The sequence below is a fragment of the Heteronotia binoei genome, chromosome 21 (genome assembly GCF_032191835.1).
Source record: "Heteronotia binoei isolate CCM8104 ecotype False Entrance Well chromosome 21, APGP_CSIRO_Hbin_v1, whole genome shotgun sequence".
Classification (NCBI taxonomy): domain Eukaryota; kingdom Metazoa; phylum Chordata; class Lepidosauria; order Squamata; family Gekkonidae; genus Heteronotia; species Heteronotia binoei.
In genome coordinates, this window is record NC_083243.1 from 55,944,488 (window position 1) to 55,969,982 (window position 25,495).

A 25,495-nucleotide genomic window follows, 5' to 3' on the forward strand; every position below is an offset into this window, starting at 1 on the left:
TGAAAAATACTGGTAAGTTCTTTTTCAGATAAATATAGACACCGAAAATATCTGAATGCACATCCTCAGTCTGGGGCCAGAACTGATGCAATAATGCCATGAGGCTATGCACTAACTTATATTCCATAGATTGACCCAACCATTTTTGTAACATATATTGTAATATTTAAGAGTACATAAAGTATAGTGAGAGTAATGCAAAAATAAATACATCACCAAACGATAGCATGTCACGTGAGTATTTGATGTTACTTATATTATAAACCTAGTATGGGAGGCAACATCCAGGACTGGCTGGTTCTCCAGAAACCAGAGGAAAAGCAAAGGACTTGCAGAAATGGTGAGAAGCAATTTAGACTCATCCAGCCCAGAGCCAATGAGGGCATGGCCAGGACTACTTTTCTCTCCACAGTACTAGCTAAGACAGAAGGACAGGAGAGTGAAGGGAGAGTCCCAATGGGAGGATGTAGACCAGTGTGAAGACTGAACATGCTCCCAGTCTGAGGCCTTTGCAAGGATGGAGGATGAATTTGTATGCCCTCTGGTGGCCTCACCTCTGACTTGGTGGGTGGGCAACACTGTGCCAGCCATGGATTGTCAGGCGGCCTTCCCTTTGTACTGCTAGCCCTGGGCCACCTCCTCACATGTTCAATTGAAAAAAATTAAAACAATAAATGATAGATTATGTGCTGAGTATGTACTACTTCAGGAAGGAAGGCAGTATAGTATAGCCCTATCTTTTCAGATCTTGGAAGCTAATCAGTATTTGGATGGGAGAACACCGAGGAAGACCCTGCAGGGGAAGGCAATGGAAAACCACCTCTGCTTCTCACCTGCTGTAAAAGCTCCTTGCTGAAGTTGTCATAAATTGGTTGCAACCTGATAGCACTTGCATATGTATGCATTATTTCTGTTAACTTTTATAAGTACAGCTGATGTCAGTTTTGCATTATACATGCCTATCAAGATAGAAGAATGAACCAGGCTGACAGTTGTGTCCATCATCTGTCAAGACGGGACCATAAGGGTTAAGGCCCTTTCCATCGTGGCAATTTGTCTATGGAACTCCTTTCTCCTGTCCACCCGATAGAGTTCTAGTACCAACTGTTTTATTTTTACAGGCTCTTTAATAAGTAGTGTTTTAATTCTAATTGGTTGTAATTGCTGCTGCTATTAACATTTTCAATATTTTGATTATTTCTATGGCTATTTTACTTGGTATTTAATGTTGGATGTTTTAAAGTACTCTTTTCCCTATAAACTGGTGTGTGTGAATTTTGTGTTTGATTGGGTTTATTATTAAGGTTTAATTCTACTGAACAAGGTGATGGAAATCAGCTTGAGAATCTTTTACCAGAGATAGAAGCAAGTAAATTATTTTAAAATAATTAACAGTAAGGATCTGTGTACAAGATACTATTTCAAAATGTATGTATCGTTTAAGAAGTCATGTTTATTTTATATTTAATACATCAAGAACAGCAAGTCTGATTTTTTTGTCCTTAGAAAATCTCCAGACACATATATTTGAAACAACAAAACTTCATTTCTACCTGTCACTGAATTAATCGCACGATGAGGCTCCAGTTTGTGGGAAATGTTTTTTCTAGAATCACATCTGCTGAAACACAGGCAGGAATGAAGTTTGTATTGTTGTTTTAAAATTCTGTAGATAGGAAGCTAGAATGGTGTGACAAGCTGCCTTTGGTACTACTACAATGTCAACTCTGCTGGGCAAGTTTTGTTAAAAAAAAAAGAAACTAAAGAAAAAATGAAAGCTGATGTCATTTTCTTTTGAACATAAACAAAACCCAGCAAGAGCATGAATGTATTTTTCTGAAGAAAAACTGAAAAAACAAAACTGAGAAAGGTAGACATTCCTCTGCGAGGTCATAGCTAATAAAACATTTGGAAGACAACATGACACAATTTAGGTTTAAAGGTTCACTTAACTTTATTTTAATGTTTTGAATCTGACAGGCTCACATGTCAAAGATGTTTAAATTGTTTTGTGACTTGACAATTGATCCGCAGGAATAATTTTTAAGGAGCTTTTCTTTCTTTCTTTTTTGTTTCAGTTAAAATTAAAATCCATGCTGCCTAATCCTTGGAGTCAATCTGTAATTAAGGGGATTTAAAGAGAGACCATGCACTGCATTAATGATAAAATTTAATATCTGTTGTAATACTCTAACAAAAGAACCAGGCAACACACACAAACACAATCACGCCTATATTCTGTTTGAATTTACCCCAATCATGTTTCTAGGAACCATCAGAAATACTTGATGTTTATAGACATAGGATTTCATGGTTTAATATCTGGGCAGTTTACAATCATGATCCTGATGTTAGGGATTTCAGTGTATCAGAGGGTGACCATAGCCAAAAAGGACAGGGATCCTATACCTGTATCCTGTTGCTTAAAAGAAGGAATTTTAGCAATTGCAATTTGTCATGATATATGCAAAACAACCATTTGTCCCAGTTCCTTTGCCTACACAGAGTTCATGGTCCCTTTGCACCTGGTCACTGGAGTTTTAAAAGTGGCATGGTTTGCAGAATGTACCTGGTAGTTTAGTTACTGCCTCCCTTTCAGTTCTGTGATAGACTTTCTGTGTTTTCTCTGTGTTCTTCAGTATGATTTTGGGCTCCTGTACATGGAGCTCCTGGTGGGCTCCTGGTGGATGACCTCCAGCGGCAACTGGAATCGAGGCGGCGCTGCGGTGCTGATGCTGTTAGACCTGTCGGCGGCATTTGATACAGTCGACCATCAGCTACTGACGCGCCGCCTCGCCGACATTGGGGTTAGGGGGTCGGCCTTACAATGGCTTTCCTCCTTCCTCACGGGTCGGGAACAAAGGGTGGCGATTGGGGGTGAGAGGTCCCAGAGGCGCACACTAGATTGTGGAGTGCCTCAGGGAGCAGTTCTCTCCCCGATGTTGTTTAACATCTATATGAGCCCCCTTGCCCAGATTGCCCGGAGATTTGGGCTGGGTTGCCATCAATATGCAGATGACACCCAGCTCTATCTACTAATGGACGGCCGGCCCGACTCCGTCCCAGGGAATCTGGACCAGACTTTACAGGCTGTTGTGACGTGGCTTAGGGTGAGTGGGCTGAAGCTGAACCCAGCGAAGACAGAGGTCCTTTGTGTGGGTCGCGGCGCCCTGAGAAGGGAAATAGCTCTCCCAGCCTTCGACGGCATGCCATTGAAAGCAGCGCGCCAGGTAAAGAGCTTGGGTGTTTTACTGGAGCCTTCATTATTGATGGAGGCCCAGATAGCAACCACTGCCAAGTCAGCATTCTTCCACCTGAGGCGGGCAAGGCAGTTGGCCCCTTTCCTAGAACGTTGGGACCTCGCAACAGTGATCCACGCGACGGTCACCTCAAGATTAGACTACTGTAATGCCCTCTACTTGGGGCTACCTTTGTGCCGGACCCGGAGGTTGCAGCTAGTGCAGAACGCGGCGGCTAGGTTGTTGCTAGGACTCCCGAGGTGGGAGCATATACAGCCGGGGCTACGCGGACTGCACTGGCTGCCAATTACATACTGGGTCCAGTACAAAGTGTTGGTCATCACCTTTAAAGCCTTATATGGCCGAGGACCGGCCTACCTGAGGGACCGTCTTTCCCCATATGAACCCCAGAGAGCACTGAGGTCAGCCGGGAAAAATAAAATGACTATCCCTGGGCCGAAAGAGATTAAACTTCAGAACACCCGAGCACGGGCCTTCTCAATCGCGGCCCCTGCCCTATGGAATCAGCTCCCTGAGGAGGTGCGGGCCCTGCGGAACCTTGATCAGTTCCGCAGGGCCTGCAAGACCACCCTCTTCAAGTTAGCATATACGGACTGCTGAATACGGTTGTTAACAAAAGGATCCGCCAATACGGTCTTGCCTAAGGACCTGTGCCATTCTAACTCCCTCCCCACTGGTACAAATGGGACTTGCACCAGTCTCCGGGTGCCTCAGCGTATGCCCACAACTGGGGTGGAGAAAGCCATGCTGGCGCAGGAGGGGGCAACCTGAGGGGTGTGGCTCTAAAGACCTTCCAGCCTGGGAATGCCCCCCCATGAGAGGCACAAAGTTATGACAGGGCAAATGCTGGCGTATCCCATAGAGACCCATGTATCCAGAAAACAAATTTGTTGCTCCTCCCAGTGCAGCCACGAAACCCTTTAGGGAGCTGACTAAATGGCGCACCAATCCCTGCACACCCTGGATGGGAACGAGCCCCCTCTCTAGCATCCAATCACAGCCCCCCCTTCTACAAAGCCTTTTTCTCTGGCACTGCAGAACTCTTTAGGTAGGGTAGGGTGCACAGCATGGGACTCTGCCACTGAGTTCCCTGCCGCATGGACTTAAAGCTAGGGTCGGGGCACTCTGGCGGTGGACGGTGCACAGTGAGGGCAGCACAGGGCGAGCTCTTTGACTTTCGAGGAGGAGAGCGAGGTCTCTCTTCTGTGGTTAACCTGTGTCATTTCCAAGTTTCAACATGTCCCCAGCCACCAGAGGCTCAGTGTGAAAGGGCGTCCGCACATGGATGGGTAAGTGTGGCTGTGCACCCCAATGTTCCTCCCCCTCCCTTTGGTCAAGGCTAGGTGGTATGACAACATTCCAGCACTTGATCTGGGCAGTGAGCTCAGGCAGGGGGGAGTTGCAGCACTCCCCCCTTAGTCCGTCCTCTGCCTCTTCCCCCCCAGCAGGGCACCATGTGTGTGGGGGGCTGGCAGCTGCCCTGATGCCTGTGGGGATGTGGGTCGGAGACTGCCTAAAAGAGTCCCTGGCTGAAATACAGCCTCATGGTGCAGGTGCTGCCCCTTTGGGTGCTTTTGATCTCTGTCTCTGTTTTGCAGGTGGGAAATCAACAGAGAGGTTTCCATGTGTTGCAATTCACCCCCCCACCCACTCAGGCAGCTGTTCCTGTCCTCCTGAGTGCCCCCCCTTGCAAGATTGTCCGAGTTGTACCTGGGATATTTCCGCACTTGGTTCCAGCACAGTAAAGTCTGATATGTGTTCTACTTTGTCTCTCCTGCTTGGCGTCTGCTGCCCCTTTCCTGTGCCCCTCCCCCTCCCCTCTGCCACTCTGTCAGTGGGCTCCCCGAGGGACTGTCTTGGAACACGGGCTCGCTTGTTTCTTGGGGAGGGGGCTATGAGTCACCTTGCCACTGCAAGGGTGGATGCGGGAGGGGGGTCTTTGCCCCACTCATCCCATGAGAGGGAGGGGGGCCAAGGGCTGTACCTCAGCCTGGCTGGTCCAACAGCCTGCCCAACCCCATGGGGCTGCTGTACCCATGGCACAACCTTCAGTGGGCAGGGAGCACACGAATGGAGTGGATGTATATCTGATGCCTTACACTCTGTCTTCTGCTGCCCCGGGGGGGGGGACTTCCCCGCAAGTAATGGGGAGTGTCATGGCATCCCGGAGGTACTCCGAGTCCATGCCGGGGAGAGCTTCCCTGTGGGGACTTGGTGGTATGCCAGGACTCTGTCTGCTCATCCCGATGCACACATTTTGTCTGGGGTCTTTGCATGCAGATTTCTGTACTATGTCTTTCTTGTTTGTTTATGTCTGGTTGGGAGGTCACATGCCTCCACTCATCTGCCTGCTATTGGCACAAGTCTTTGACAGAGGGTGGGCTCGGCCGTGGGACTGGGCAATTTTGCAGCTCTGCACTTCCCCTTCCCCTTCCCACCCCCACCCCCACGGCAGCAAACCACGCTTCTCTCTCACACATGCCCAGCCTCACTCCTTTCTCCTCCCCGTATTGGTGGAACTTCCCTGCTTTGACTGTGCCCATCTGCCTGTAATTGGCACAGTTCTCTGTCAGGTGGGGGGAGGGACAGGTGATCAGCCTCTCCGGGGCTGCATCTCCCCACCCTCGACAGTCATGTGCCCTGGCGCCTGCACTGGGACTGGCCAAACCGGGGGCCCAAGGAAGCCCCTCTCCCCCTACTGCCTCCAATGCCTCAGCAGCATGTCCGTACTACAGCAGAGTTGCCATGGTGATGGTCTCCCTTGCGGTGCGCTACGCTTCTTCTTTCCCCCCGCCCGAGCAGAACTAAGCCCTTAGGAAGTGGACGAGCAGTGCTGCACTTACACCACGGCCAGCTGCCATGGAAGTAAGGATTGGGCTGTAAATCTTCTAAGGCTGCAATCCACTGCTCACTTAGCTAGAGTAAGTCTACTGAATAAAATGTGAATAAACATGCATAGGATTGCACTGTAAACAGACCAAATACTTCAGGTTAAGTGGTCTGCAGATTGAGCCCTTTGTTGCAAATTTCATTCATGAAACTATATTTATGACTGGCTTGAACATGTGGTGTTCACTGAAGTTTGCTTTCAAACAAATCAATGATATTTAGTGTCGGTAATGTTAACCTCCTGTATGCTTCATCTATTAGTTACATTTTTCTTTAATAAAAAGTAAAACTTTGAAAACACAACTTTGTTAAGTGAATATTCACTGGAGATTGAATTTCTAACTGGAAATGCCAGGACACTGTATTTATCGCTATAAAAGAGAAGAACTTCTCTAAGGTTATTGCTTCCTACTGAATAATTCATTTTTGTATAAGTATAATGAAATACTCAAATTGAGGTACACGCCAGGACTGAGCAATCAGGTTCTGCAAGGATGACACATCCTAATATAGTCTCTGCTGAGATCTCCAAGTGTTTGCACTGCTTTAATATCTTCCACAGACTGGGAATGCATTCAGTTTGACTTGCTTGTGAGCAGTATGTTTAGTATTTGTTCCTGGACCCCTTACGTTCAACAAATATAAAGCAAATCAAGACTTCTGCACACCATTTGGTTGCTTGCTAAAACAATGACTTTCTAAAGCATTGGGGAAATACTAGGTCTGCATTGTTGATTCATTTTGAAGTCTTTGGAACTGCTTCTGGACATACAACCACACTTTTATCTTGTGTATGGATTGGCTTGATTGTTAAGACTGGAACACAAGAGTCATCTAGTATCTATGAAAATAGACCCCCTGGAAAGTAAGAGAAAACTTAAGATTCTGAGACAGACACAATGTTTTATGTCCAAGTGTACATTCACATCTTTGTGGACACGAATCATGGATCTACATAATTCCAGTTTGTGTCAAGAGCCTTCACAAAGAAACAGAACATGTGCTTTCCCTGTCCTGTCTTCCCAGATAGCAGCATGTATTCTGTAGGGTAGGTTGGGGACTGATATAGTTGTTGAATTAGCAGTAAGTAGGCTTAAAAGGGTGCAACTTTGCTTAAAATGCCAGTATAATGGGATAGCTTAACAGGAAATTGACCCCCTTTGAAACAATTATTGTCTCTAAGAATGAAATCTTCTCTCTGTCATGTATAACATATTATGTATTACCTGGGGATCTGCTCAAGGGTAAATACATACAGAAAATGGAATCAGGCACTTGGCTAGGAGGCACATGACTATGTTTGGAAATTCTTGTCTACATGCCTCTCCTTCTCTTTTAGCCTAAATTTAAGGGAGAATGCCATTAAGATTAATGGCATTTTAAGTCGGCATGTTTGACCAGAATGTACAATGGTATTAGTAATCGCTGATGGTACTGTGGTGACTCTCACTGACTTTCTCCACATATGGTGGAAATGTGTTACAACAATTAAATGGTAGATGATGATGGTCATAATGTTACTAAAAGGTACTAAACAAAGCATTGAATTTTCACCTGAATTATTCTTACTGAACTTCATTGCTACTTAGAGTGATTTTGTAATATATTATAACCGCAGCTTGATTGACAGTAGCCAAACTCTGGAAATGAAAGAAAATACCATCAAGAAGATCATTTATGGAAAAGGTCAAAGACTATTATATTATATATGGTTAATTGCCCTTCAGAAGAGTGAAGACATGGGTAATAACTGATTCATTATGGCATATGGTCTTTAGAAATGTTTTAGAAATGTTAATGACCTTCCTGGCCAGAGACAATGGCATGGACAGTTCTCACCTAATCTCCAGTCCAACAGCACTTTGGAAATGCTAATGACCTCCCTGGCCAGGCAAGGAAATTGTCAGTTTTCACACCTCCAGCTATAAGCTGTCAGCTAGCAGTGAAATGAAAACAGCTTTTACCAGCAACAGGGATTTCCCCCTCCTCAGTCTCTCTGTTTTTCCTACCAGTGCAGACATGACACAAACAATCTTCTGGCTTGACTGGGCTAGACAAACTAGGGAAGTGGCATTGCCTGGTGAGAGCCCTCTCATAGCTACAGGCCTGCTGGGGCTCCATGCTGGGCCTGATGGCTGCAGCAGCAGTGCAGCCCAGGGCCCAGTGGCAGTGATGGCCGTGCAGCCTGAAGCTCCATGCCAGGCCTGGTGGCAGCCATGAAGCCTGAGGCTTTGCACTGGGCCTGATAGTGGCTGGGCAGCCTGGGGCTCTGTGCAGCAGCTGCATAACCCAAAAGCCATGCTGTGGCCTGGGAGCTGTGCAGGGCCCACCAGCAGCAGCTATAGAGCCTGACAAACGTGGTGGCCCTGGGCCCAATGCAAAACTGGGGGGGGGGAGGGAAGGAAATCCCCACCAAGAATATCACAGGCCCACACTTGTATTATACAATGCTGAGGAATTTGTATCTATCATACCTATTTTAAGTTGAATGTAATCAGTTTTTTTGAAAAATGAAAAAGAATGCCACTATAAGGACCAAGTGTGACAGTGATGGACATCACAGATCTTCATTTGTCCTTAAAATTACAGCTTCATGGATCAGGTACCCATCATTTTTTTCACCCTTTAAAGGTCTAATAACAGTGTGGGGAGATCCACTTTTGATTGTTAAAATCAATCCGTTTGGAATGGGCGGGATATAAATTGAAAGTAAGTAAGTAAGTAAATAAATAAAATAATGCAGTAGTGGAAAAAATTAAATTTGACCATTCTCCCCATAGAATGGGGAGAGATCCATGATGCTCATCTCATTTAGTTTAATTTTAAGCAATCAAACCTCCACATGGCACCTCCATATCATCTGTGATGTTATCTGCATGGTGACTGAAGTGGAGGAACCCATCAATTCCTTTACTACATGAAGATTCATGCTAGCCTGGTAAACTGGCTGAATTAAATCCTAGTTTGGTGTAGTGGTGAAGTGTGCGGACTCTTATCTGGGAGAACCGGGTTTGATTCCCCACTCCTCCACTTGCACCTGCTGGAATGGCCTTGGGTCAGCCATAGCTGTGGCAGAGGTTGTCCTTGAAAGGGCAGCTGCTGTGAGAGCCCTCTCCAGCCCCACCCACCTCACAGGGTGTCTGTTTTGAGGGGAGAAGACATAGGAGATTGTAAGCCGCTCTGAGTCTCTGATTCAGGGAGAAGGGCGGGATATAAATCTGCAATTCTTCTTCTTCTTAGTTGTGTCATCTATCTATCACAACTACTCTTCATGGTCAAAGTATAATAATCTCTCTCTCTCTCTCTCGGCTTGACTTTGCGAACGAAGATTCAGGAAGGGTGCAGTAGTCCACGTCTGCTGCAGGCTCGCTGGTGGCTGACAAGACCAATGCGGGACAGGCAGGTCCGGCCACAGTGGCCGCAGGGAAAAGTCTGATCCGGGGTTGATGCTGCAGCAGTGCGATTCTTCCTCAATCTCCTTTTGTCCTCAAGACCAGCTATGCGTGTGTTCTCAAAGGAAGAGACAGCATGGTGGATGGTGTGCCTCCATGCTTTGCGATCTGAGGCTAGGTCGGACCACTGGTGATGGTTGATGTGACAGGTGCCAAGGGATTTCTTCAAGGAGTCCTTGTACCTCTTCTTTGGTGCCCCTCTATTTCGATGGCCGGTGGAAAGTTCGCCATACAGAGCAATCTTGGGAAGGCGGTGGTTTTCCATCCTAGAAATATGCCCTGCCCAGCGCAGCTGCGTCTTCAACAGCAGTGCTTCGATGCTTGTAACCTCCGCCCTCTTGAGGACTTCAGTGTTGGTCACAAAGTCACTCCAGTGGATGTTGAGGATGGTGCGAAGGCAGCGCTGATGAAAGCGCTCAAGGAGTCGCAGGTGATGACGGTATAAAACCCATGATTCGGAGCTGTAGATGAGGGTTGTCATCACAACCGCTTTGTAAACACTGATCTTTATAATAATAATAAGTTTTTATTTATACCCCGCCCTCCTCGCCAAGGCAGGCTCAGGGCGGCTTACAAAGCATTATATAAATATCATGATATAGCAATAAAACTAAGAAATACAATCAACAAACAGGTGACATAAATAAATACAATATATAAGTTAACGTTAAAATTAATCTAAAAACCATACAATGGTGCTACAATCTCTGTTTGTACAAAATGGCTTGATATTAATTCTGGTTCATCTTAAAAGGCTAGTTGGAAGAGGGCTGTTTTGCAAGCCCTACGGAACTGATTAAAATCCCGTAGGGCCCGCACCTCTTTTGGTAGCTGATTCCACCATTGGGGTGCCTTTATAGAGAAGGCCTGTTCCCTGGTTGTTTTTAATTTGGCCTCCTTAGGCCCTGGGATTTCCAGAAGATTTTGTGAGCTGGAACGCAGTGCTCTCTGGGGAACATATGGAAAGAGGCGGTCCCTAAGGTAGGCAGGTCCTCGGCCATATAGGGCTTTAAAGGTGATAACCAGCACCTTGTAACGAACCCGGTATACAATAACATTATTTATCACAATAGTGGAGGCTCTTTACATCTAGGCATGAACCAAGAAAATGTAGTTCAATTAATGGCAGAACCACAAACTGAACCAGGAGGTGAATTCTTGAACCAAAGTGGTTTGTGGTCCTGCAAACACTGTTGAAAGGGACTGCAGTCTCTTTAAATTGGTTTTGCAGAAAGCCTGGAAAAAAAGATGAGTGACAGGGAGCAGTTTGCCCCTCTGCCATGCAGCTGTTTTTCAAGCTATCTTCTGCAGTCCCTTTAAAGTTTAAAAAGACTGCACAAGACAACCCCAAACAGTTCAACTGTTTTTTGCAGCTGTCAAGGGGAACAGAAAGCAGGGGTTTAAAGGGACTCAGAGTCCTTTTAAACCCGCTTTCTGCTCCATCCATGAACCACCATGAACCTCCAGGAACTCCTTTCACGAACTTCTGTTTGAAATCATGAACAGGGCAAAATTCATGGTGAATTTAGCTTTGTGGTTTGGTTCATTCCCATCCCTAATCTAGGGATGTGCAGCATAACAGTAATTACCACATGATCTCACTCATATGGTAGGAAGAAGAAGAAGAAGAAGAAGAAGAAGAAGAAGAAGAAGAAGAAGAAGAAGAAGAAGAAGAAGAAGAAGAAGATATTGGATTTATATCCCGCTCTCCACTCAGAAGAGTCTCAGAGTCAGAAGAGTCTCAGAGAGGCTCACAATCTCCTTTACCTTCCTCCCCCACAACAGACACCCTGTGAGGTGGGTGGGGCTGGAGAGGGCTCTCACAGCAGCTGCCCTTTCAAGGACAACCTCTGCCAGAGCTATGGCTGACCCAAGGCCATGCTAGCAGGTGCAAGTGGAGGAGTGGGGAATCAAACCTGGTTCTCCCAGATAAGAGTCCACACACTTAACCACTACACCAAACTGGCTCTCCAGTTTGTAGTTCTTTTGCAGATAAATGGTGTCCAATCCCCAAAAACTGTGATACTCACATAGGAAGAAACAATGTCATTCTCCCTGCCCAAACTGTTTTGATATATAACTTTTTTGGAAAGCTACTGGAAAAATACAGGAGAAGGGTACTTCAATACCGTTGCAGCAATGGGTGCATGGGTATAGCAATGGCTCTAAAATACCAAGAACCTATAAAGGAAATACAGTATGTCACAGAAGTGAGTACACCCCCTCACATTTTGTAAATATTTAAGTATATCTTTTCATGTGACAACACTGAAGAAATAACACTTGGCTACAATGTAAAGTAGTGAATCTACAGCTTGTATAACAGTGTAAATGTGCTGATCCCTCAAAATTACGCAACACACAGCCATTAACGTCTAAACTACTGGCAACAAAAGTGAGTACACCCCTAAGTGATAATGTCCAAATGGGGCCCAAGTAGCCGTTTTCCCTCCCTGGTGTCATGTGACTCGTTAGTGGTACAAGGTATCAGGTGTGAAGGGGGAGCAGGTTATTGCTCTCACTCCCTCATACTGGTCACTGGAAGTTCCACATGGCACCTCATGGCAATGAACTCCCTGAGGATCTGAAAAAATAAATTGTTGCTCTACATAAAGATGGCCTAGGCTATAAGAAGATTGCCAAGACCCTGAAACCAAGCTGCAGCACGGTAGCGAAGACCATATAGCGGTTTAACAGGACAGGTTCCACTCAGAACAGGCCTTGCCATGGTCGACCAAAGAAGATGAGTGGCCGTGCTCAGCGTCATATCCAGAGTCTGGCTTTGGGAAATAGACGTATGAGTGCTGCCAGCATTGCTACAGAGGTTGAAGGAGTGGGGGGTCAGCCTGTCAGTGCTCAGACCATATGCCGCACGCTGCATCAAATTGATCTGCAGGGCTGCCATCCCAGAAGGAAGCCTCTTCTAAAGATGATGCACAAGAAAGTCCACAAACGGTTTGCTGCAGACAAGCAGACTAAGGACATGGATTTCTGGAACCATGTTCTGTGGTCCGATGAGAACAAGATAAACTTGTTTGGTGCAGATGGTGTCAAGCGTGTGTGGCAGAAACCAGGTGAGGAGTACAAAGACTTGCCTACAGTCAAGCATGGTGGTGGGAATGTCATGGTCTGGGGCTGAACGAGTGCTGCCTTCACTGCGGAGCTGCAATTCATTGAGGGAACCATGAATGCCAATATGTACTGTGACATACTAAAGCAGAGCATGATCCCCTCTCTTCAGAGACTGGGCCGCAGGGCAGTATTCCAACATGATAACAACCCCAAACACACCTCCAAAACGACCACTTATTTATTTATTTATTTATTTATTTATTTATTTATTTATTTATTTATTTATTTATTTATTCCATAATTTATATCCCGCCCTTCCCACAGAATGGCTCAGGGCGGCTCACAACAACGACAAAACAATAAAACAATAAAACAGAAGCAAAGTTATTACATTTAAAAGTTAAGCATTCAAAAACCTAAAAACTATAACATTATAACATTAAAACTACACAGTATAAAACACAGCAGTTTAGCAGGCTACATTTATCCAGTCAGGCGTAGGCTAACCGGAAGAGGGTTGTCTTACAGGCCCTGCGGAACTGAGTAAGATCTTGCTAAAGAAGCTGAGGGTAAAGGTGATGGACTGGCCAAGAATGTCTCCAGATCTAAACCCTATTGAGCATCTGTGGAGCATCCTGAAATGGAAGGTGGAGGTGTGCAAGGTCTCTAACATCCACCAGCTACATGACATCGTCATGGAGGAGTGGAAGAAGACTCCAGTGGCAACCTGTGAAACTCTGGTGAACTCTATGCCCAAGAGGGTTAAGGCAGTGCTGGAAAATAATGGTGTCCACACAAAATATTGACACTTTGGGCCCCATTTGGACATTATCACTTAGGGGTGTACTCACTTTTGTTGCCAGCAGTTTTGACATTAATGGCTGTGAGTTACGTAATTTTGAGGGGACAGCACATTTACACTGTTATACAAGCTGTAGACTCACTGCTTTACATTGTAACCAAGTATCATTTCTTCAGTGTTGTCACATGAAAAGATATACTTAAATATTTACAAAATGTGAGGGGTGTACTCACTTCTGTGACATACTGTATATACAACAGAAATCTATTGTTCACTGATAAAATTCAGTGTGCAACAGTGTTCTGACAAAAAGCAGCTGCCAGGAACAATGTGGTGGAAAAGTATTTATGTCAATTGCTTCAACACATTTCAAAGTTCTGAAAATAAAGATCCATCTGCACTGCTACTGGCAAATCCTTTTTTTTTTTGTCACAGACACAGGCATATTGTTTGATCAAAGTCAATAGAAATGACCCCCCATGATTAAGTGGAGTGAAAATATAAATGGGTTGACCTAACTAGTAGCTTGCCACAAAGTATCCCTGAATATGCAGCAGAATGGACAGAAACTTTTTTTAAATGAAAAAAAAAATATTTAGAGCATTTTTATCCCACTCTTCCTCTAAGAAGCCATGTTATCCTCACAAGAACTGTGTGTGGTAGAAGAGGCTGAGAGTGAACCATTGCCCCCAAATCATCTGGTCAAGTGGGTTTTGAATCTTTGTATCCCTAGTCCTATCCAGTACACTAGCCATCGGACTGGTAGTCACATGCTTTTGATTATATTGTTGTTGTTCTTTTTAATGCAGAGAGAGCTATTTAAATTGGATAGATCCTGTACTTAAAAGTCAAGATGTGAGGTGAAAGAGAAGAGGTTCTAAAGCAATCTAGATGAATAATATCATGGTCTCTGAGGCTGTTACCATTTTCAGTAAGGGATTCTCTGCTGACCTCTATCCAGCATTCAACAAATGCAGCTTTGCCCTGAATTGCACCTCTCAAAGAAAATATGTGATTTTTTAAATTGTAACCTGCCATGCAGTTATTTAAGATATAAGAACCCTGCCAACCCTTCCTGTAATCATAATGCTGACAAACTCAAAGAATGTTTACTTCCAGAGGAATATCCATATTATCTCTAGTAAAAACAGCAAAGATCTTGCAGCATTCTAAAGGCCAACAAATTTATAGTGGTATTATTTACTGCTCTGATGACTAGTAGTACATTGAAGCCTGTGCCTCAGTGGGCTTAGACTTGACTAACTTTACATAGATTTAATTGTAAACATGTTAGCTCTTAAGGTCCCACAAGAGTCTTAGTTGTTTTTAAGATGTTTTGGTAATTTTTAACCTTCATGACTTGAGAGCAAAATCTATAATTTTTTTTTTTGTTAATTTCTGCTAAAAACAGAAAATAGAAATTATTTCTTGGACAGTGGGAGAGGGGAAATTTTTTATGGATATTTCTTTATTTTGTGTACCTACAAGCTTCCCCCCCCCCCCCAATTCAAGTGTGTGTATGTATCTAGTACATTTCCACTGAAAGCAAAATTCCAAATTTAAATTGTAGAACTGTGCAAACTGGATAAAACCGGAAAGTTGAACATATTTTAGTCTTGCTTTAGAATTTAGAGTTTTTGTTCTTTGAACATTGTGTTGGAAGAATTTTATATTTTCCATAAATTATATCCAATGTTCTTCGAATAAGGAGGGTGGGAATTAAACATAGAAAACTACTAGGATGCTCTCTAATTCTACAGGTAAGTAGCTTTTGGGAAACAGCTACAAATTTTGGTATTCTTAGCCCAAGGCATGTCCCCATTGGTCACAGCAACACCATCAAGATCTTTAGATTAAGCATGAAAGGCGAGTTGATGAGTGCAAACATATCCAATCTGCCAAGCCAAGGTTAGTTTGTAGCCTTGAGAACACATTAAGGCCTTACCTGCTTTTGTCTCCATGTCTCTAGAAAAATTCACTCATTCATGCTAGCTACAGATTTCAAGCTACACAAAAGAACTGGGCTCTTTCAGGTAAAGGGGCCCTGGTACCATTTTTTTTTGGGGGGGGGAGCACAAATGTCAGAAATATTTATATAGTACTTGCCCCACCTATGTCTCCTCAGTGTCTATGATCAACAGAAAGTGGTTTCTATTAACTTGGAGCAGCATTTCAGATAAGGGGATCATGGATGGATCACAGAAAGACCTTTGCTATTTAGAGCTTTCTATGGCTTTTGAGGTGAGGGGTTATATGAAATTGGAACATTATGTACTCAGAATAGGAAGGGAAATCAAAATTACAATTGTTTCACTACTTATTCTGTCTTAATATCTACTCATACTGAACATGCTATTTGCATGTGGAAATACTATTTTCAGTTATATATTATTTTCACTATGAGCTCACAAACATTTTCCTAGGTAGCCACATGCAAGTTATGTGTGATTAGAATTATTTTGTTGCAGAACTTGGCATTTAGCTCAAACCTCCTCTGCCATTCTATCAACTGTTCACCTGGTTTGAGGAGGGTTTTTTTTGGGGGGGGGGCGTTGCAGGGTTCTTTGCTGTTCACTTTGGATTTTACCCTTCTGAGCTATTTGCTGTCAACGGCAAACTTGGTGACTTTACTATTTGCCCCTGGGAGTCATTTAAAAGATCCACTTCCAATGAACAACTTTGAAAGTGGGTGGAGTAAGTCCCATGGTTACTTCTGCTCAATGAAAATACATAATGCAGATCTGCCCGTGGACAAGGGGTACTAGTGTTTTTATGGGGAGGGAATATACAATCACATCCAGTTCTGTCACAATGGGGTCAGTTGTACTAATCCTATAAAACTACAAGGAGATCGGACCCCAAGAAGTACAAGTGGAATTCTGCTTGTGGATGTTTCATGTTTGTCTTCTTGCTGCAGCACATGTGCACCTCAAAAGCCACTCCCATGTGGACAACTACATCTGGAGGATGATAGTCACAGAAATCATGGACTTTCTCCTTTCCACAAGTAAGTCCACACTCTGCTCCGATACTTTTAATTTAGCTAATTCTTCAAATTCCTCTTCTAAGTACAGCACATGTTCACAGCATCATCCTAAGCAGAATCTAAGTGTGGACTTAAGAGGGCATGTTTAAGATCCCACCTTTGGTAGCCTACACATTTATTTATTTTATTTACACCAGGAGCCATGCACAAGGAACAAGATTTCATAGGATTTTTTTTTTAGCAATCCTAAAGCTGGTCACTAATTCACCTTTCTGTTGGAGGGGCATTTCACTTTTGTATACAAAACTGGTTGCTTACAGATTTTATTACAGGCATAGAAATTACATACGGTGTGGTTGAGAAGAATTCTGAAAAATTGTTAAATAGTATGCAGTTTTTCAGCCTTCTCCTATCTACTCCTGTTCAGGGTTTCATATGTGATGTGAAAGTTCTCTAGACTGCTAGAAAACCCGATACCTAAAAATGTGATGCTGTCCTCCATTAAATTCCCAGACTGATATAATTCCTTGCATAACTGAACTAAGCAGATATTATAAAATCTTTATATTGCACTCCCTCCCTTCGGGCCTAAATGTTTGCTGAGATTAACTCCACACTTTCATATAATCTATTTTGTTTCTGGAAATCGATTTTCCTTGACCAACTGTCCGCTTCTCTTAACCATAAGGAATAAGGTTGTTCTATTCTCAATCTCTTTGTCTTTAGTAACAAGCTAAAGAAAAGTATTGCTAATATGTGCTTTCATTCCACTGAAACAGACACTCAGGCACACAATTAAAATTACTTATAGAAATAAGTCAACAAAAGTACTATTTGTGTAAAGATAACCACGTATGTAAATGGATCATTGTGCAAAGCTGCATGCTATTTCTAAAATTTTGTGTGTTCTTCTGCTTTGGAAGGAAAAAAATGGCAGAACTGCTTGCCAATTCTTGGCTGACAGTTTCTGCATAAGAATCATGTTTCATTCCAGTACAATCAACTTTTGCAATTCTTAGTAGCCAGGTGGCTATATACATATGACTATATTCTGAAGTTCTCTCCATTCACACATGGTCTACTAATGTGACCTGTGTAGTATGTGTTTCAAGAACTAAATTATTTTCAGGGGTGGAAAAGTCTATGATATTTTATTTTAGATATTATAGACAGTAATGTGACCAATATCTGTAAATCTGCAGTAAAATTAGTTACATTTGCAGAGCTGAAAGTGAACACTGAAAGTAAAAGTGAAAGTAAAGTAATCAAAGAGCAATATTCTAAATCCTAATCAGTTTACACTACTGCTCCAGCAGAAGGATATATACTTGCCTTTGCTGGAAAAAAATGGGGGAGGGGAGGGGAACCCCAAGGGAAGATGTAGAAACAATTGTAAAGCTCATTCAGTACTGAAAAAGCAGCATAAGAACAAACAACATTGTGCTGATACTACTGTCATCTGCACTGAAAATTACTTTTAAAATTTCAAAGACCAATATTATAGTTAGATCTTTGAGTTCTGCCCCACTCATAGAAAGATATTTCCTGTCTGCTTCATCCCCCTGCACCACCTAAAAGCTGCTTCTGATGGTCAGGTACCCCTGATAATTGTGTGCCATACAATACAGGGCCTGTGTCTTGAGTGAGATATCCCCTTGAATACTCCATGGTTTGAAACCTGTGTTAAATCTTCAGTGAATGAAGGAAATTTCATCATCAGGATGGGACTTTTGACTCTCCCTCCTGGAGTCCAAAAGCTCCCCCCTCCCCCAAAAATTGCTGCTTTGACTCTAGGAACATTATGAGGTGGGAGTCAAAGGTCTGCAGCAGAAGAAAGAAATCAGTGAATTTCAGTCTGTTTCAGGTAGTGAATCCATGGGATTCAAATCTATATAATGTAAACTATATGTTTTATTTAGGTTTGGGCTTGTTTGCACAGAACTTTAAATGAATAGTGATTCAAATGTGTACACATGCAAAGTATATGCATATTTTTAGCCCAATTCTGAGACTAGAAGCACAGTACGTAAACAAGTACAATTGGTTGTAACTTTAAAATGTCTGATGTGGCAACACTGAGAGATGTTAGTCCAATGTTGTAGATGGATCCACTGGCACAAATACTTAGGACTGAACACCAGTTTACAAGTCTCTCTTTGTGTGGTCAGAGAGATAAAAGCTGGTTTGATTTTGACAACCAAAGAATAGGTAAAACAAGCATGTGGAGCAGCTTGGGGGTAACTGCATTTTATTTGACAGCTGACTCTAATTTCCTTTCCAAGTGCTTTTCATGCATCCCATGACAACCAACCAAGGATCAGCTTCATCTTTGTGCCTTGTGAAAGTTGCATGGAGCAAGCTCAGACTAGGGATATGGAAAGAATAAGCCCAGTTTAATGAATTATCTCAAGTTCATTTAGCAATAATTTATATATTTCAAAAGTAACAAAGATAGCAGAAATTTCATCCTTAGGGGGTTTTTTAGTTTAAAAAGTGAAAAACAGTTTCAACTCACAGAACAATTCTGACTCCTGGTAAGATTTTTCTCTGCTCCCTGTTATACATAATGTGGTTAAGTGGACATACTTGAGTATTTTGTGATATCTATCCCTCTGTTAATTTTTGGATCTCTAAAGAGAAATATCAAAGGAATCCAGGGGTGCCATGATATACATTTTCTAAAAACCCAAGTATAAACCTCTTCATACTCTCACTCTTTTGTCTGCTTCCTCCCCTTTATCCTTTTTGACAAGACATTTTTCACCTGGAACTGGGAAGAGGAATAATAAGCTCCTTTTTGCAAATAGCAGTATCAGCTATGTGGTCACTACTAGGATAGGTCAACAATCTTATTAATACGGCACACATTACCTGAAGCATATCAAACAGAGACTTTTAACAAAATTCATTTTGTACTGTTACCAATGGACGAACAGCAATTATCCGCCAAATATTATAAAATATTGCCAGAACTGAATCTGCATGAATTTAATATTAGTTACCAAAACACACTTAGCCAATTTGGAGAATACGTTGTTTTTATCTTGTGCTTACGGACATACACACACACCACAAAATAATACCATAACAGAAGGGTGCTGTATCTGTGTTTAAAGAAGGGGTTGTTGGCAAACAGCGCAGCTCACTTCTGCCGAAATGTACACAACTGATATATGCGGCACAGAAAGCTGGCACCCAGGGCTTACAACCTTAATTTGCCTGCAAGAAGGAATGGAGATTTACCTTCAGAGCACGTTCTTGATTGTTTTCAGCAGTCAGATGTCTCGTGTTGTTTGCAGAAGTCTGGTTCTGCTCTTTCATATGATGAAGCTCCTGCTCCAGCCGTTTGCACTGCAACGAGGAAAGAATCCCATTAAGTAAAGGAGCTGGGGCATATCATTTTTTTCCAGCAGGCCAAATAAATTAATGTAAATATAACTACCATTTTTTTGCAAAAAAATATTGCATTGAATCAACCTTCAAAGTTAAACATGTTGTGAATGGTCTAGGAGAAACCATATAACACAGCTCTTGGTTTATGCATTCTCTTGGGGTACAATTATTCATAGATAAAAATGCAAATTTAATATTTCAAGGAGGAATGCAAAATATTTGAAGGTGATGTATAATTTAATGAGAAAAATCATCTTCTAAGTATGAATGAAGACATTACATCATTAAAAATAAAAATATATACGAATAGCACATTGCATCTTAAAACACTGACCCAGAAGATATGGAAACAATCTCATGTGTGGCTTATTAAAAACAATTAAATAGATTGCAGAACATATCTCAACCCACTAAAGGGAATAGCTATAAACATGCTTAACAATTGGCTATGGGAAAGAACTGTTAATTTTATATATGGAAGGGAACACATTTTAAAAATTACATCAAGATTCAGGAAATTGAATGAATTGAAACGGTCAAATCAATGTTAAAGGTCATGATGTGCAATCTCTTGGCATTCTGCTTTAAGAAGAAAGTAGTTTGCAGAAAAAAAATATCTTACTAAGCCCAAAGAAGTCAAGACCAACCATTCACAAGCTATCTATGATAAGTAAGAGAATAATCACTACAGTTAAAATAAGAGAAGGGAATATCTAAAAGCACATCAACACTGTAAAACACTTTGTATATCAGGAACACCATAGAAATGGTAAAATAGTATAAATTATTGATGCTAATAATAATATTATGTGAAGGGAAGTTTCTGTAATTGCTGGAAACAGACCATAAAGTATGAAATTAATGGAAACTAGAGATAGAATATCAGCAGTTAAGCCACTGTAAATATTTCCTATTTCAAACATAGCACCATAACCTCAGAACAGAAAACCACATAGTAAGACAAACAACATATTCCTCCGTGAACTGTTAAGAGGAAGGGAGGAATAAACATGTGAAAGATTGGTGACTTCCCTCCCAAAAAGTTATTCATACTAACAGTTCCATATTGGTAAAGAAAAGCAGTGAACAATGGGGCATGAATATTTTGTTTCCCCAGTCTCTCTTCTAGGAAAAGCTTCTTTCACCTAAAAAGAAGAGAAGCTTATGTGGTAGATATTCTCTATGCCAATGAGCTTCTGTTTTTGTGACTGTCCTCCACAATAGGCAGTACAGTTGAAACCTATCTTCTGAACCTTACTATAATAGGCATAGGAGAAACACGTCTAATATTATTCTGAACCTAGATTGAGAAGGCTAACTCTTTTTTAATAAAGACAATGGTAATATATTTGAGGGCCTATTCAGATACTGCTTCATGAACACACACACATGCATGGAGAATGCTATCTAAAACAAATAGCCCAGGGGTTCATGATATCCTTCCCCCACCTAGGTACACAACAGCCACCTTTTCTCCATGATGCCCAGGACAATGGTATAGCGCTGGAAAAAGTCCAGAAAAGGGCAACTAAAATGATTAAAGGTTCAGAACACTTTCTCTATGAAGACAGGTTAAAACACTTGGGGCTCTTTAGCTTGGAGAAACATGGACTGTGGGGTGACATGATAAAAGTTTACAAGATTATGCATGGAATGGAGAAAGCAGAGAAAGAAGTACTTTTCTCCCTTTCTCACAATACAAAAACTCATGGGCATTCAATGAAATTAGCCAGTTTTTGATCCACAAGAGGACCTGTCCTTTTACTCCATGACTCTTGAGCTTACTAAGGAGCCTTTGATGAGGAACTTTATCAAAAGCTTTCTGGAAGTCAAGATAAACAACATCTATTGGGTCCCCTTTGTCCACATGTTTGTTCACCCCCTCAAAGAACTGTAACAGGTTAGTGAGGCAAGATCTTCCCTTACAGAACCCATGCTGAGTCTTCCTCAATAACTTGTGTTCATCAATGTGCCTATTCATTCCGTCCTTGATAATGGTTTCTACCAACTTTTCCGGTATTGAAGTCAGACTGACTGCCCTGTAGTTTTCTGGATCTCCTCTGGAACCCTTTTTAAAGATGGGGGGTGACATTTGCTTCCTTCCAGTCCTCAGGAGCGGAGGCAGATTTCAATGAAAGATTACATATTTTTGTCAGGAGATCCAGAAGTTCACCTTTGAGTTCTTTCAGAACCCTTGGATGTATGCAATCTGAACCTGGTGACTTATTAGTTTTTAATTTGTCAATCAGTTGTAGGACCTCCTCTTTTGTCACTTCAATCTGACTCAGGTCTTTCAACCCCCCTTCCAAAATTAGTGGTTCTGGAGTGGGCAAACACTTCTCATCTTCCACAGTGAAGACAGATGCATAAAGTGCATTCAGCTTCTCAGCCATTTTCCTGTCTTCCTTCAGTAATCCTTTTACCCCTTGGTCATCCAAGGGCCCCACTGCCTCCCTGGCAGATGGATGGATGGCCTCTGCCCAGAGGTGTTGGCCAGGGCATTACAGGCAGTGGCAGATTGGCTTAAACAGAGCCACCTGAAACTTATTCCAGTGAAGATAGAGGTCCTGGTACATTGGTCATGGAGATTTAGGATTGGGAATCTGGTTCTCAACTCCCAACTGGGTGCTTTTGGCGAAGGTGAAGAGCCTAGGGATTATCCTGGATCCCTCCCTGTCTATGGATGCCCAAGTTAGCTTGGTTGGAAGATCAGCCTTTTATCATCTTTGACTGTTCAAGCAATTGAACAGTCAATTGGTTCCCAATCTAATTACCCAAGACCTTGCTACAGTGATCCATGCAATGGAATGCCCGTCTCTCCACATTCACATAGCAAACTGCATTCTAGTTTCTGGGTATATCACATGAGTGATTGTTGATAAAGTTAAAGAACCCAAGAATTATTATATAGTAAGGACTTATTTTCAAGCTGATCTATATGTGAGAAAATTTGGACTGTTTCTCATCTGAATTGAGGCAGATGAGATACTGTTTGAATGAACTGAGACACACACTAGGATGAGCATCATTGGCATGTGCTCTTCTGGACACAGCTAAATAATTTCCAGGGCTAGCACACGGATAGGATGCCATATGGTCTGGTGCATCTCCACTGTTGCTAAGCAGTATTCTCAGGTACCAGCAAACCTCTGAGACCAGGATTGCCATCCACCAACAGTTGCTAATGGCAAAAGTATGCATTATGGCTATTTCCACACGGGTTATTTGTGCCAGGTTTGATGCTGTTGGTAAGCAGTTTCTCCACAGCATTATGATACATTTGTGCAATTCATGGGCTTTCCCTGACTTTTCTCCAGTCTTTCCCAAATCTGCTTTGCTATGATGTTTTGGAAAAGATCACAGCAAAGCCTGTATGGCTGCCACTAGAGCGAGAAGTTTGGATTTCTTGGTCCCACCCATGCAGCAGCCATTTTCCTTGTCCCTGTCCCCACAGCTGGCATTTTTTCCAACCCCATTTAAAAACTGGCAATTGACTAACATAATAATATAACTATTGTAGCAGGGAAATAAGGCGCACACTTACTGATTGAAAACGAGGTATTTTACTATTTGGCACCAATAGCAAGGTTCATTTGAGCAGCAAGGCTCCCAAAAGTAATGAACCTCCGCACACTTCTCAAACCATCTGTTTTAAGCAAAAGCAAGCCTGCAGGCTGGCCCTTTACACGTTATCTGATTCACTTTCCCCCTCCCCTTTCTCCCTGGTAGTTTTCCAGTGTGTCTCTGCTTATCTATTCAAATGCCCTACCTTCCTGTATGCTATCAGCTTTCAGCTTTCTCCTGTCTGTTATCTGTTTTACAACCTTGGATTCCTCCCTTAGCCTGTTGGTTTTAACAGTTACAGCTGCTTCAAATATTGTATCAGAAATTCTCTTCTGAAGGCACAAAAATCATATTTTCATTTATTATTATTATAGAGGTATTCATTAATTAATCAGGGGTCTCCCCTTCATTCCCCCCTTTCAGTCTTCTGAAAGCTTTTTTATTATTTTAAAATCTGAAGGAGACTGACCATCATTATTAAACAAATCAATTTTGTATGCCCACTCAAGAAGGGCAGCTAGGTGACAATTTGGTTTTTGACATTCCCAAGAAAGACTGAAATGACACTACAATGGGGTAATGAAATAGTATATTGACAGAGATGGGGTATAGATGGGTCACAGGAGGAGAGAGACAGTGTTGGGATTATCCATTCACACTGGCACATCCCAGTATTGTCCATCTAGAGAAGGTGTGTGTGGGGAAGAAGGTCACTCAGAGGCATGCCTTGGCTATGCAGCCCAGCCTTCCAATGTGGAGTTTTCCTGATCTCCATCATGGGGCCTTTCTGGGCACACAGACTAGCTTGAGAGGGCCCCCCATGTCTTTTGAGGCTACCGTCTTTATTTGGCAGCACTCTGGTATTAATTCCTCCTCTTTGGCACCATCCAGTCCTTGGAGAGTGTGTCACATTTCATGGTGCACTGCTGATCAGACTTCAAACAACCAGGGTTGTGACACAATTGGGACAAAGGGAAAGGGTTTTAGGAATGTCAATTACCAAAAATAGGCTATGCCTGAGTTAAAAAATATAAAATAATCTATTCATGGTATATGCATTGAATAATGACACATGTCCAGTCTAAATTTGTGAACATAGATCTTGGAAGGATCCTAAGAACTTATTTCTTTATCAATAAAACATTACTAGTTATGATGCAAGAATACAAGAACTCATCTCAATTTCTAAAAAAACCATAAGGGACATATGCAAATGACATGCTATAATCAATTCATGTGCCTTAATGGCAAACACCTTGTTGTAGCCTAGGTGATTAAGATACACACATTCAGACATACTTGGAAACATTGCCAGTTGTGGGCATTGCACACTTGGCCACATTATTACAATACAAAAACCATTTCCTGACTAATTCCTTGCTCCCCTTCTCCCTTAGTCTAACAAAAGGTCTTCTTTCCTGAGTTCATGGAGAGTTTGCGTGCTTTATGCATGACAATATTTTCGCAGGGAAATCTGTTTCTGTTGCAGCCAAAAGGAATTCCTTTTCCTGGAAGCACAACTTGGAAGTGGCAATGGACTGCTGTTATGATCAGCTGAGGCAACCAGCCTTTTGCTAGGCAGAGGAATTTCCCTGGAAATAAGTTTTCTCCACAACTCAATTTGGATGGGGTTCTCAGGGAGGCCTTCCTTCCAACATCAATGAGGCATGAATTTCAGGACCTCTAGGTATATATGGAAGAGCCTGGAAAACATACTTAGAGAAACAAACAAGTAAAACAGCAATAATAGTTTTTTTCCCCCTTTAAAGCTTTCCTTGGCTGTCCACAAATTGCCAGGACTTGAGTCCAACCCTTTTGAGATAGGGTTGCACACATATTATCTAAATTAACATACTTGCTTTGGACAGGAGACTTCCTCCTCATATGGTGTTTCAGTTTGACAAGGTCTCTACCCTTCCAATGTTAAAGGACAGATTTCATACACCATACATTATGCAGAACGCAAATCCACAATATAACTCATGCATCACTTCTCATGATTCAGGCTAGTGCATATCCATATATAAAACGAGCACCTAGAGGTTCATGAGAGGCTTTTTATTTTGTTGCAAGAGAT

At 42.4% G+C, this 25,495-nt stretch overlaps 1 protein-coding gene across 1 annotated transcript in view; it reads right to left on the minus strand.

Moving 5' to 3' along the window:
• MIPOL1 (mirror-image polydactyly 1) overlaps nt 1–25,495 on the minus strand; it is a 339,211-nt gene that overhangs the window by 118,677 nt on the left and 195,039 nt on the right. Inside the window, exon 9 of the mRNA XM_060262096.1 lies at nt 19,705–19,812. Coding sequence (XP_060118079.1) covers nt 19,705–19,812 — 108 coding nt within the window. The remainder of the gene's footprint in view (nt 1–19,704; nt 19,813–25,495) is intronic.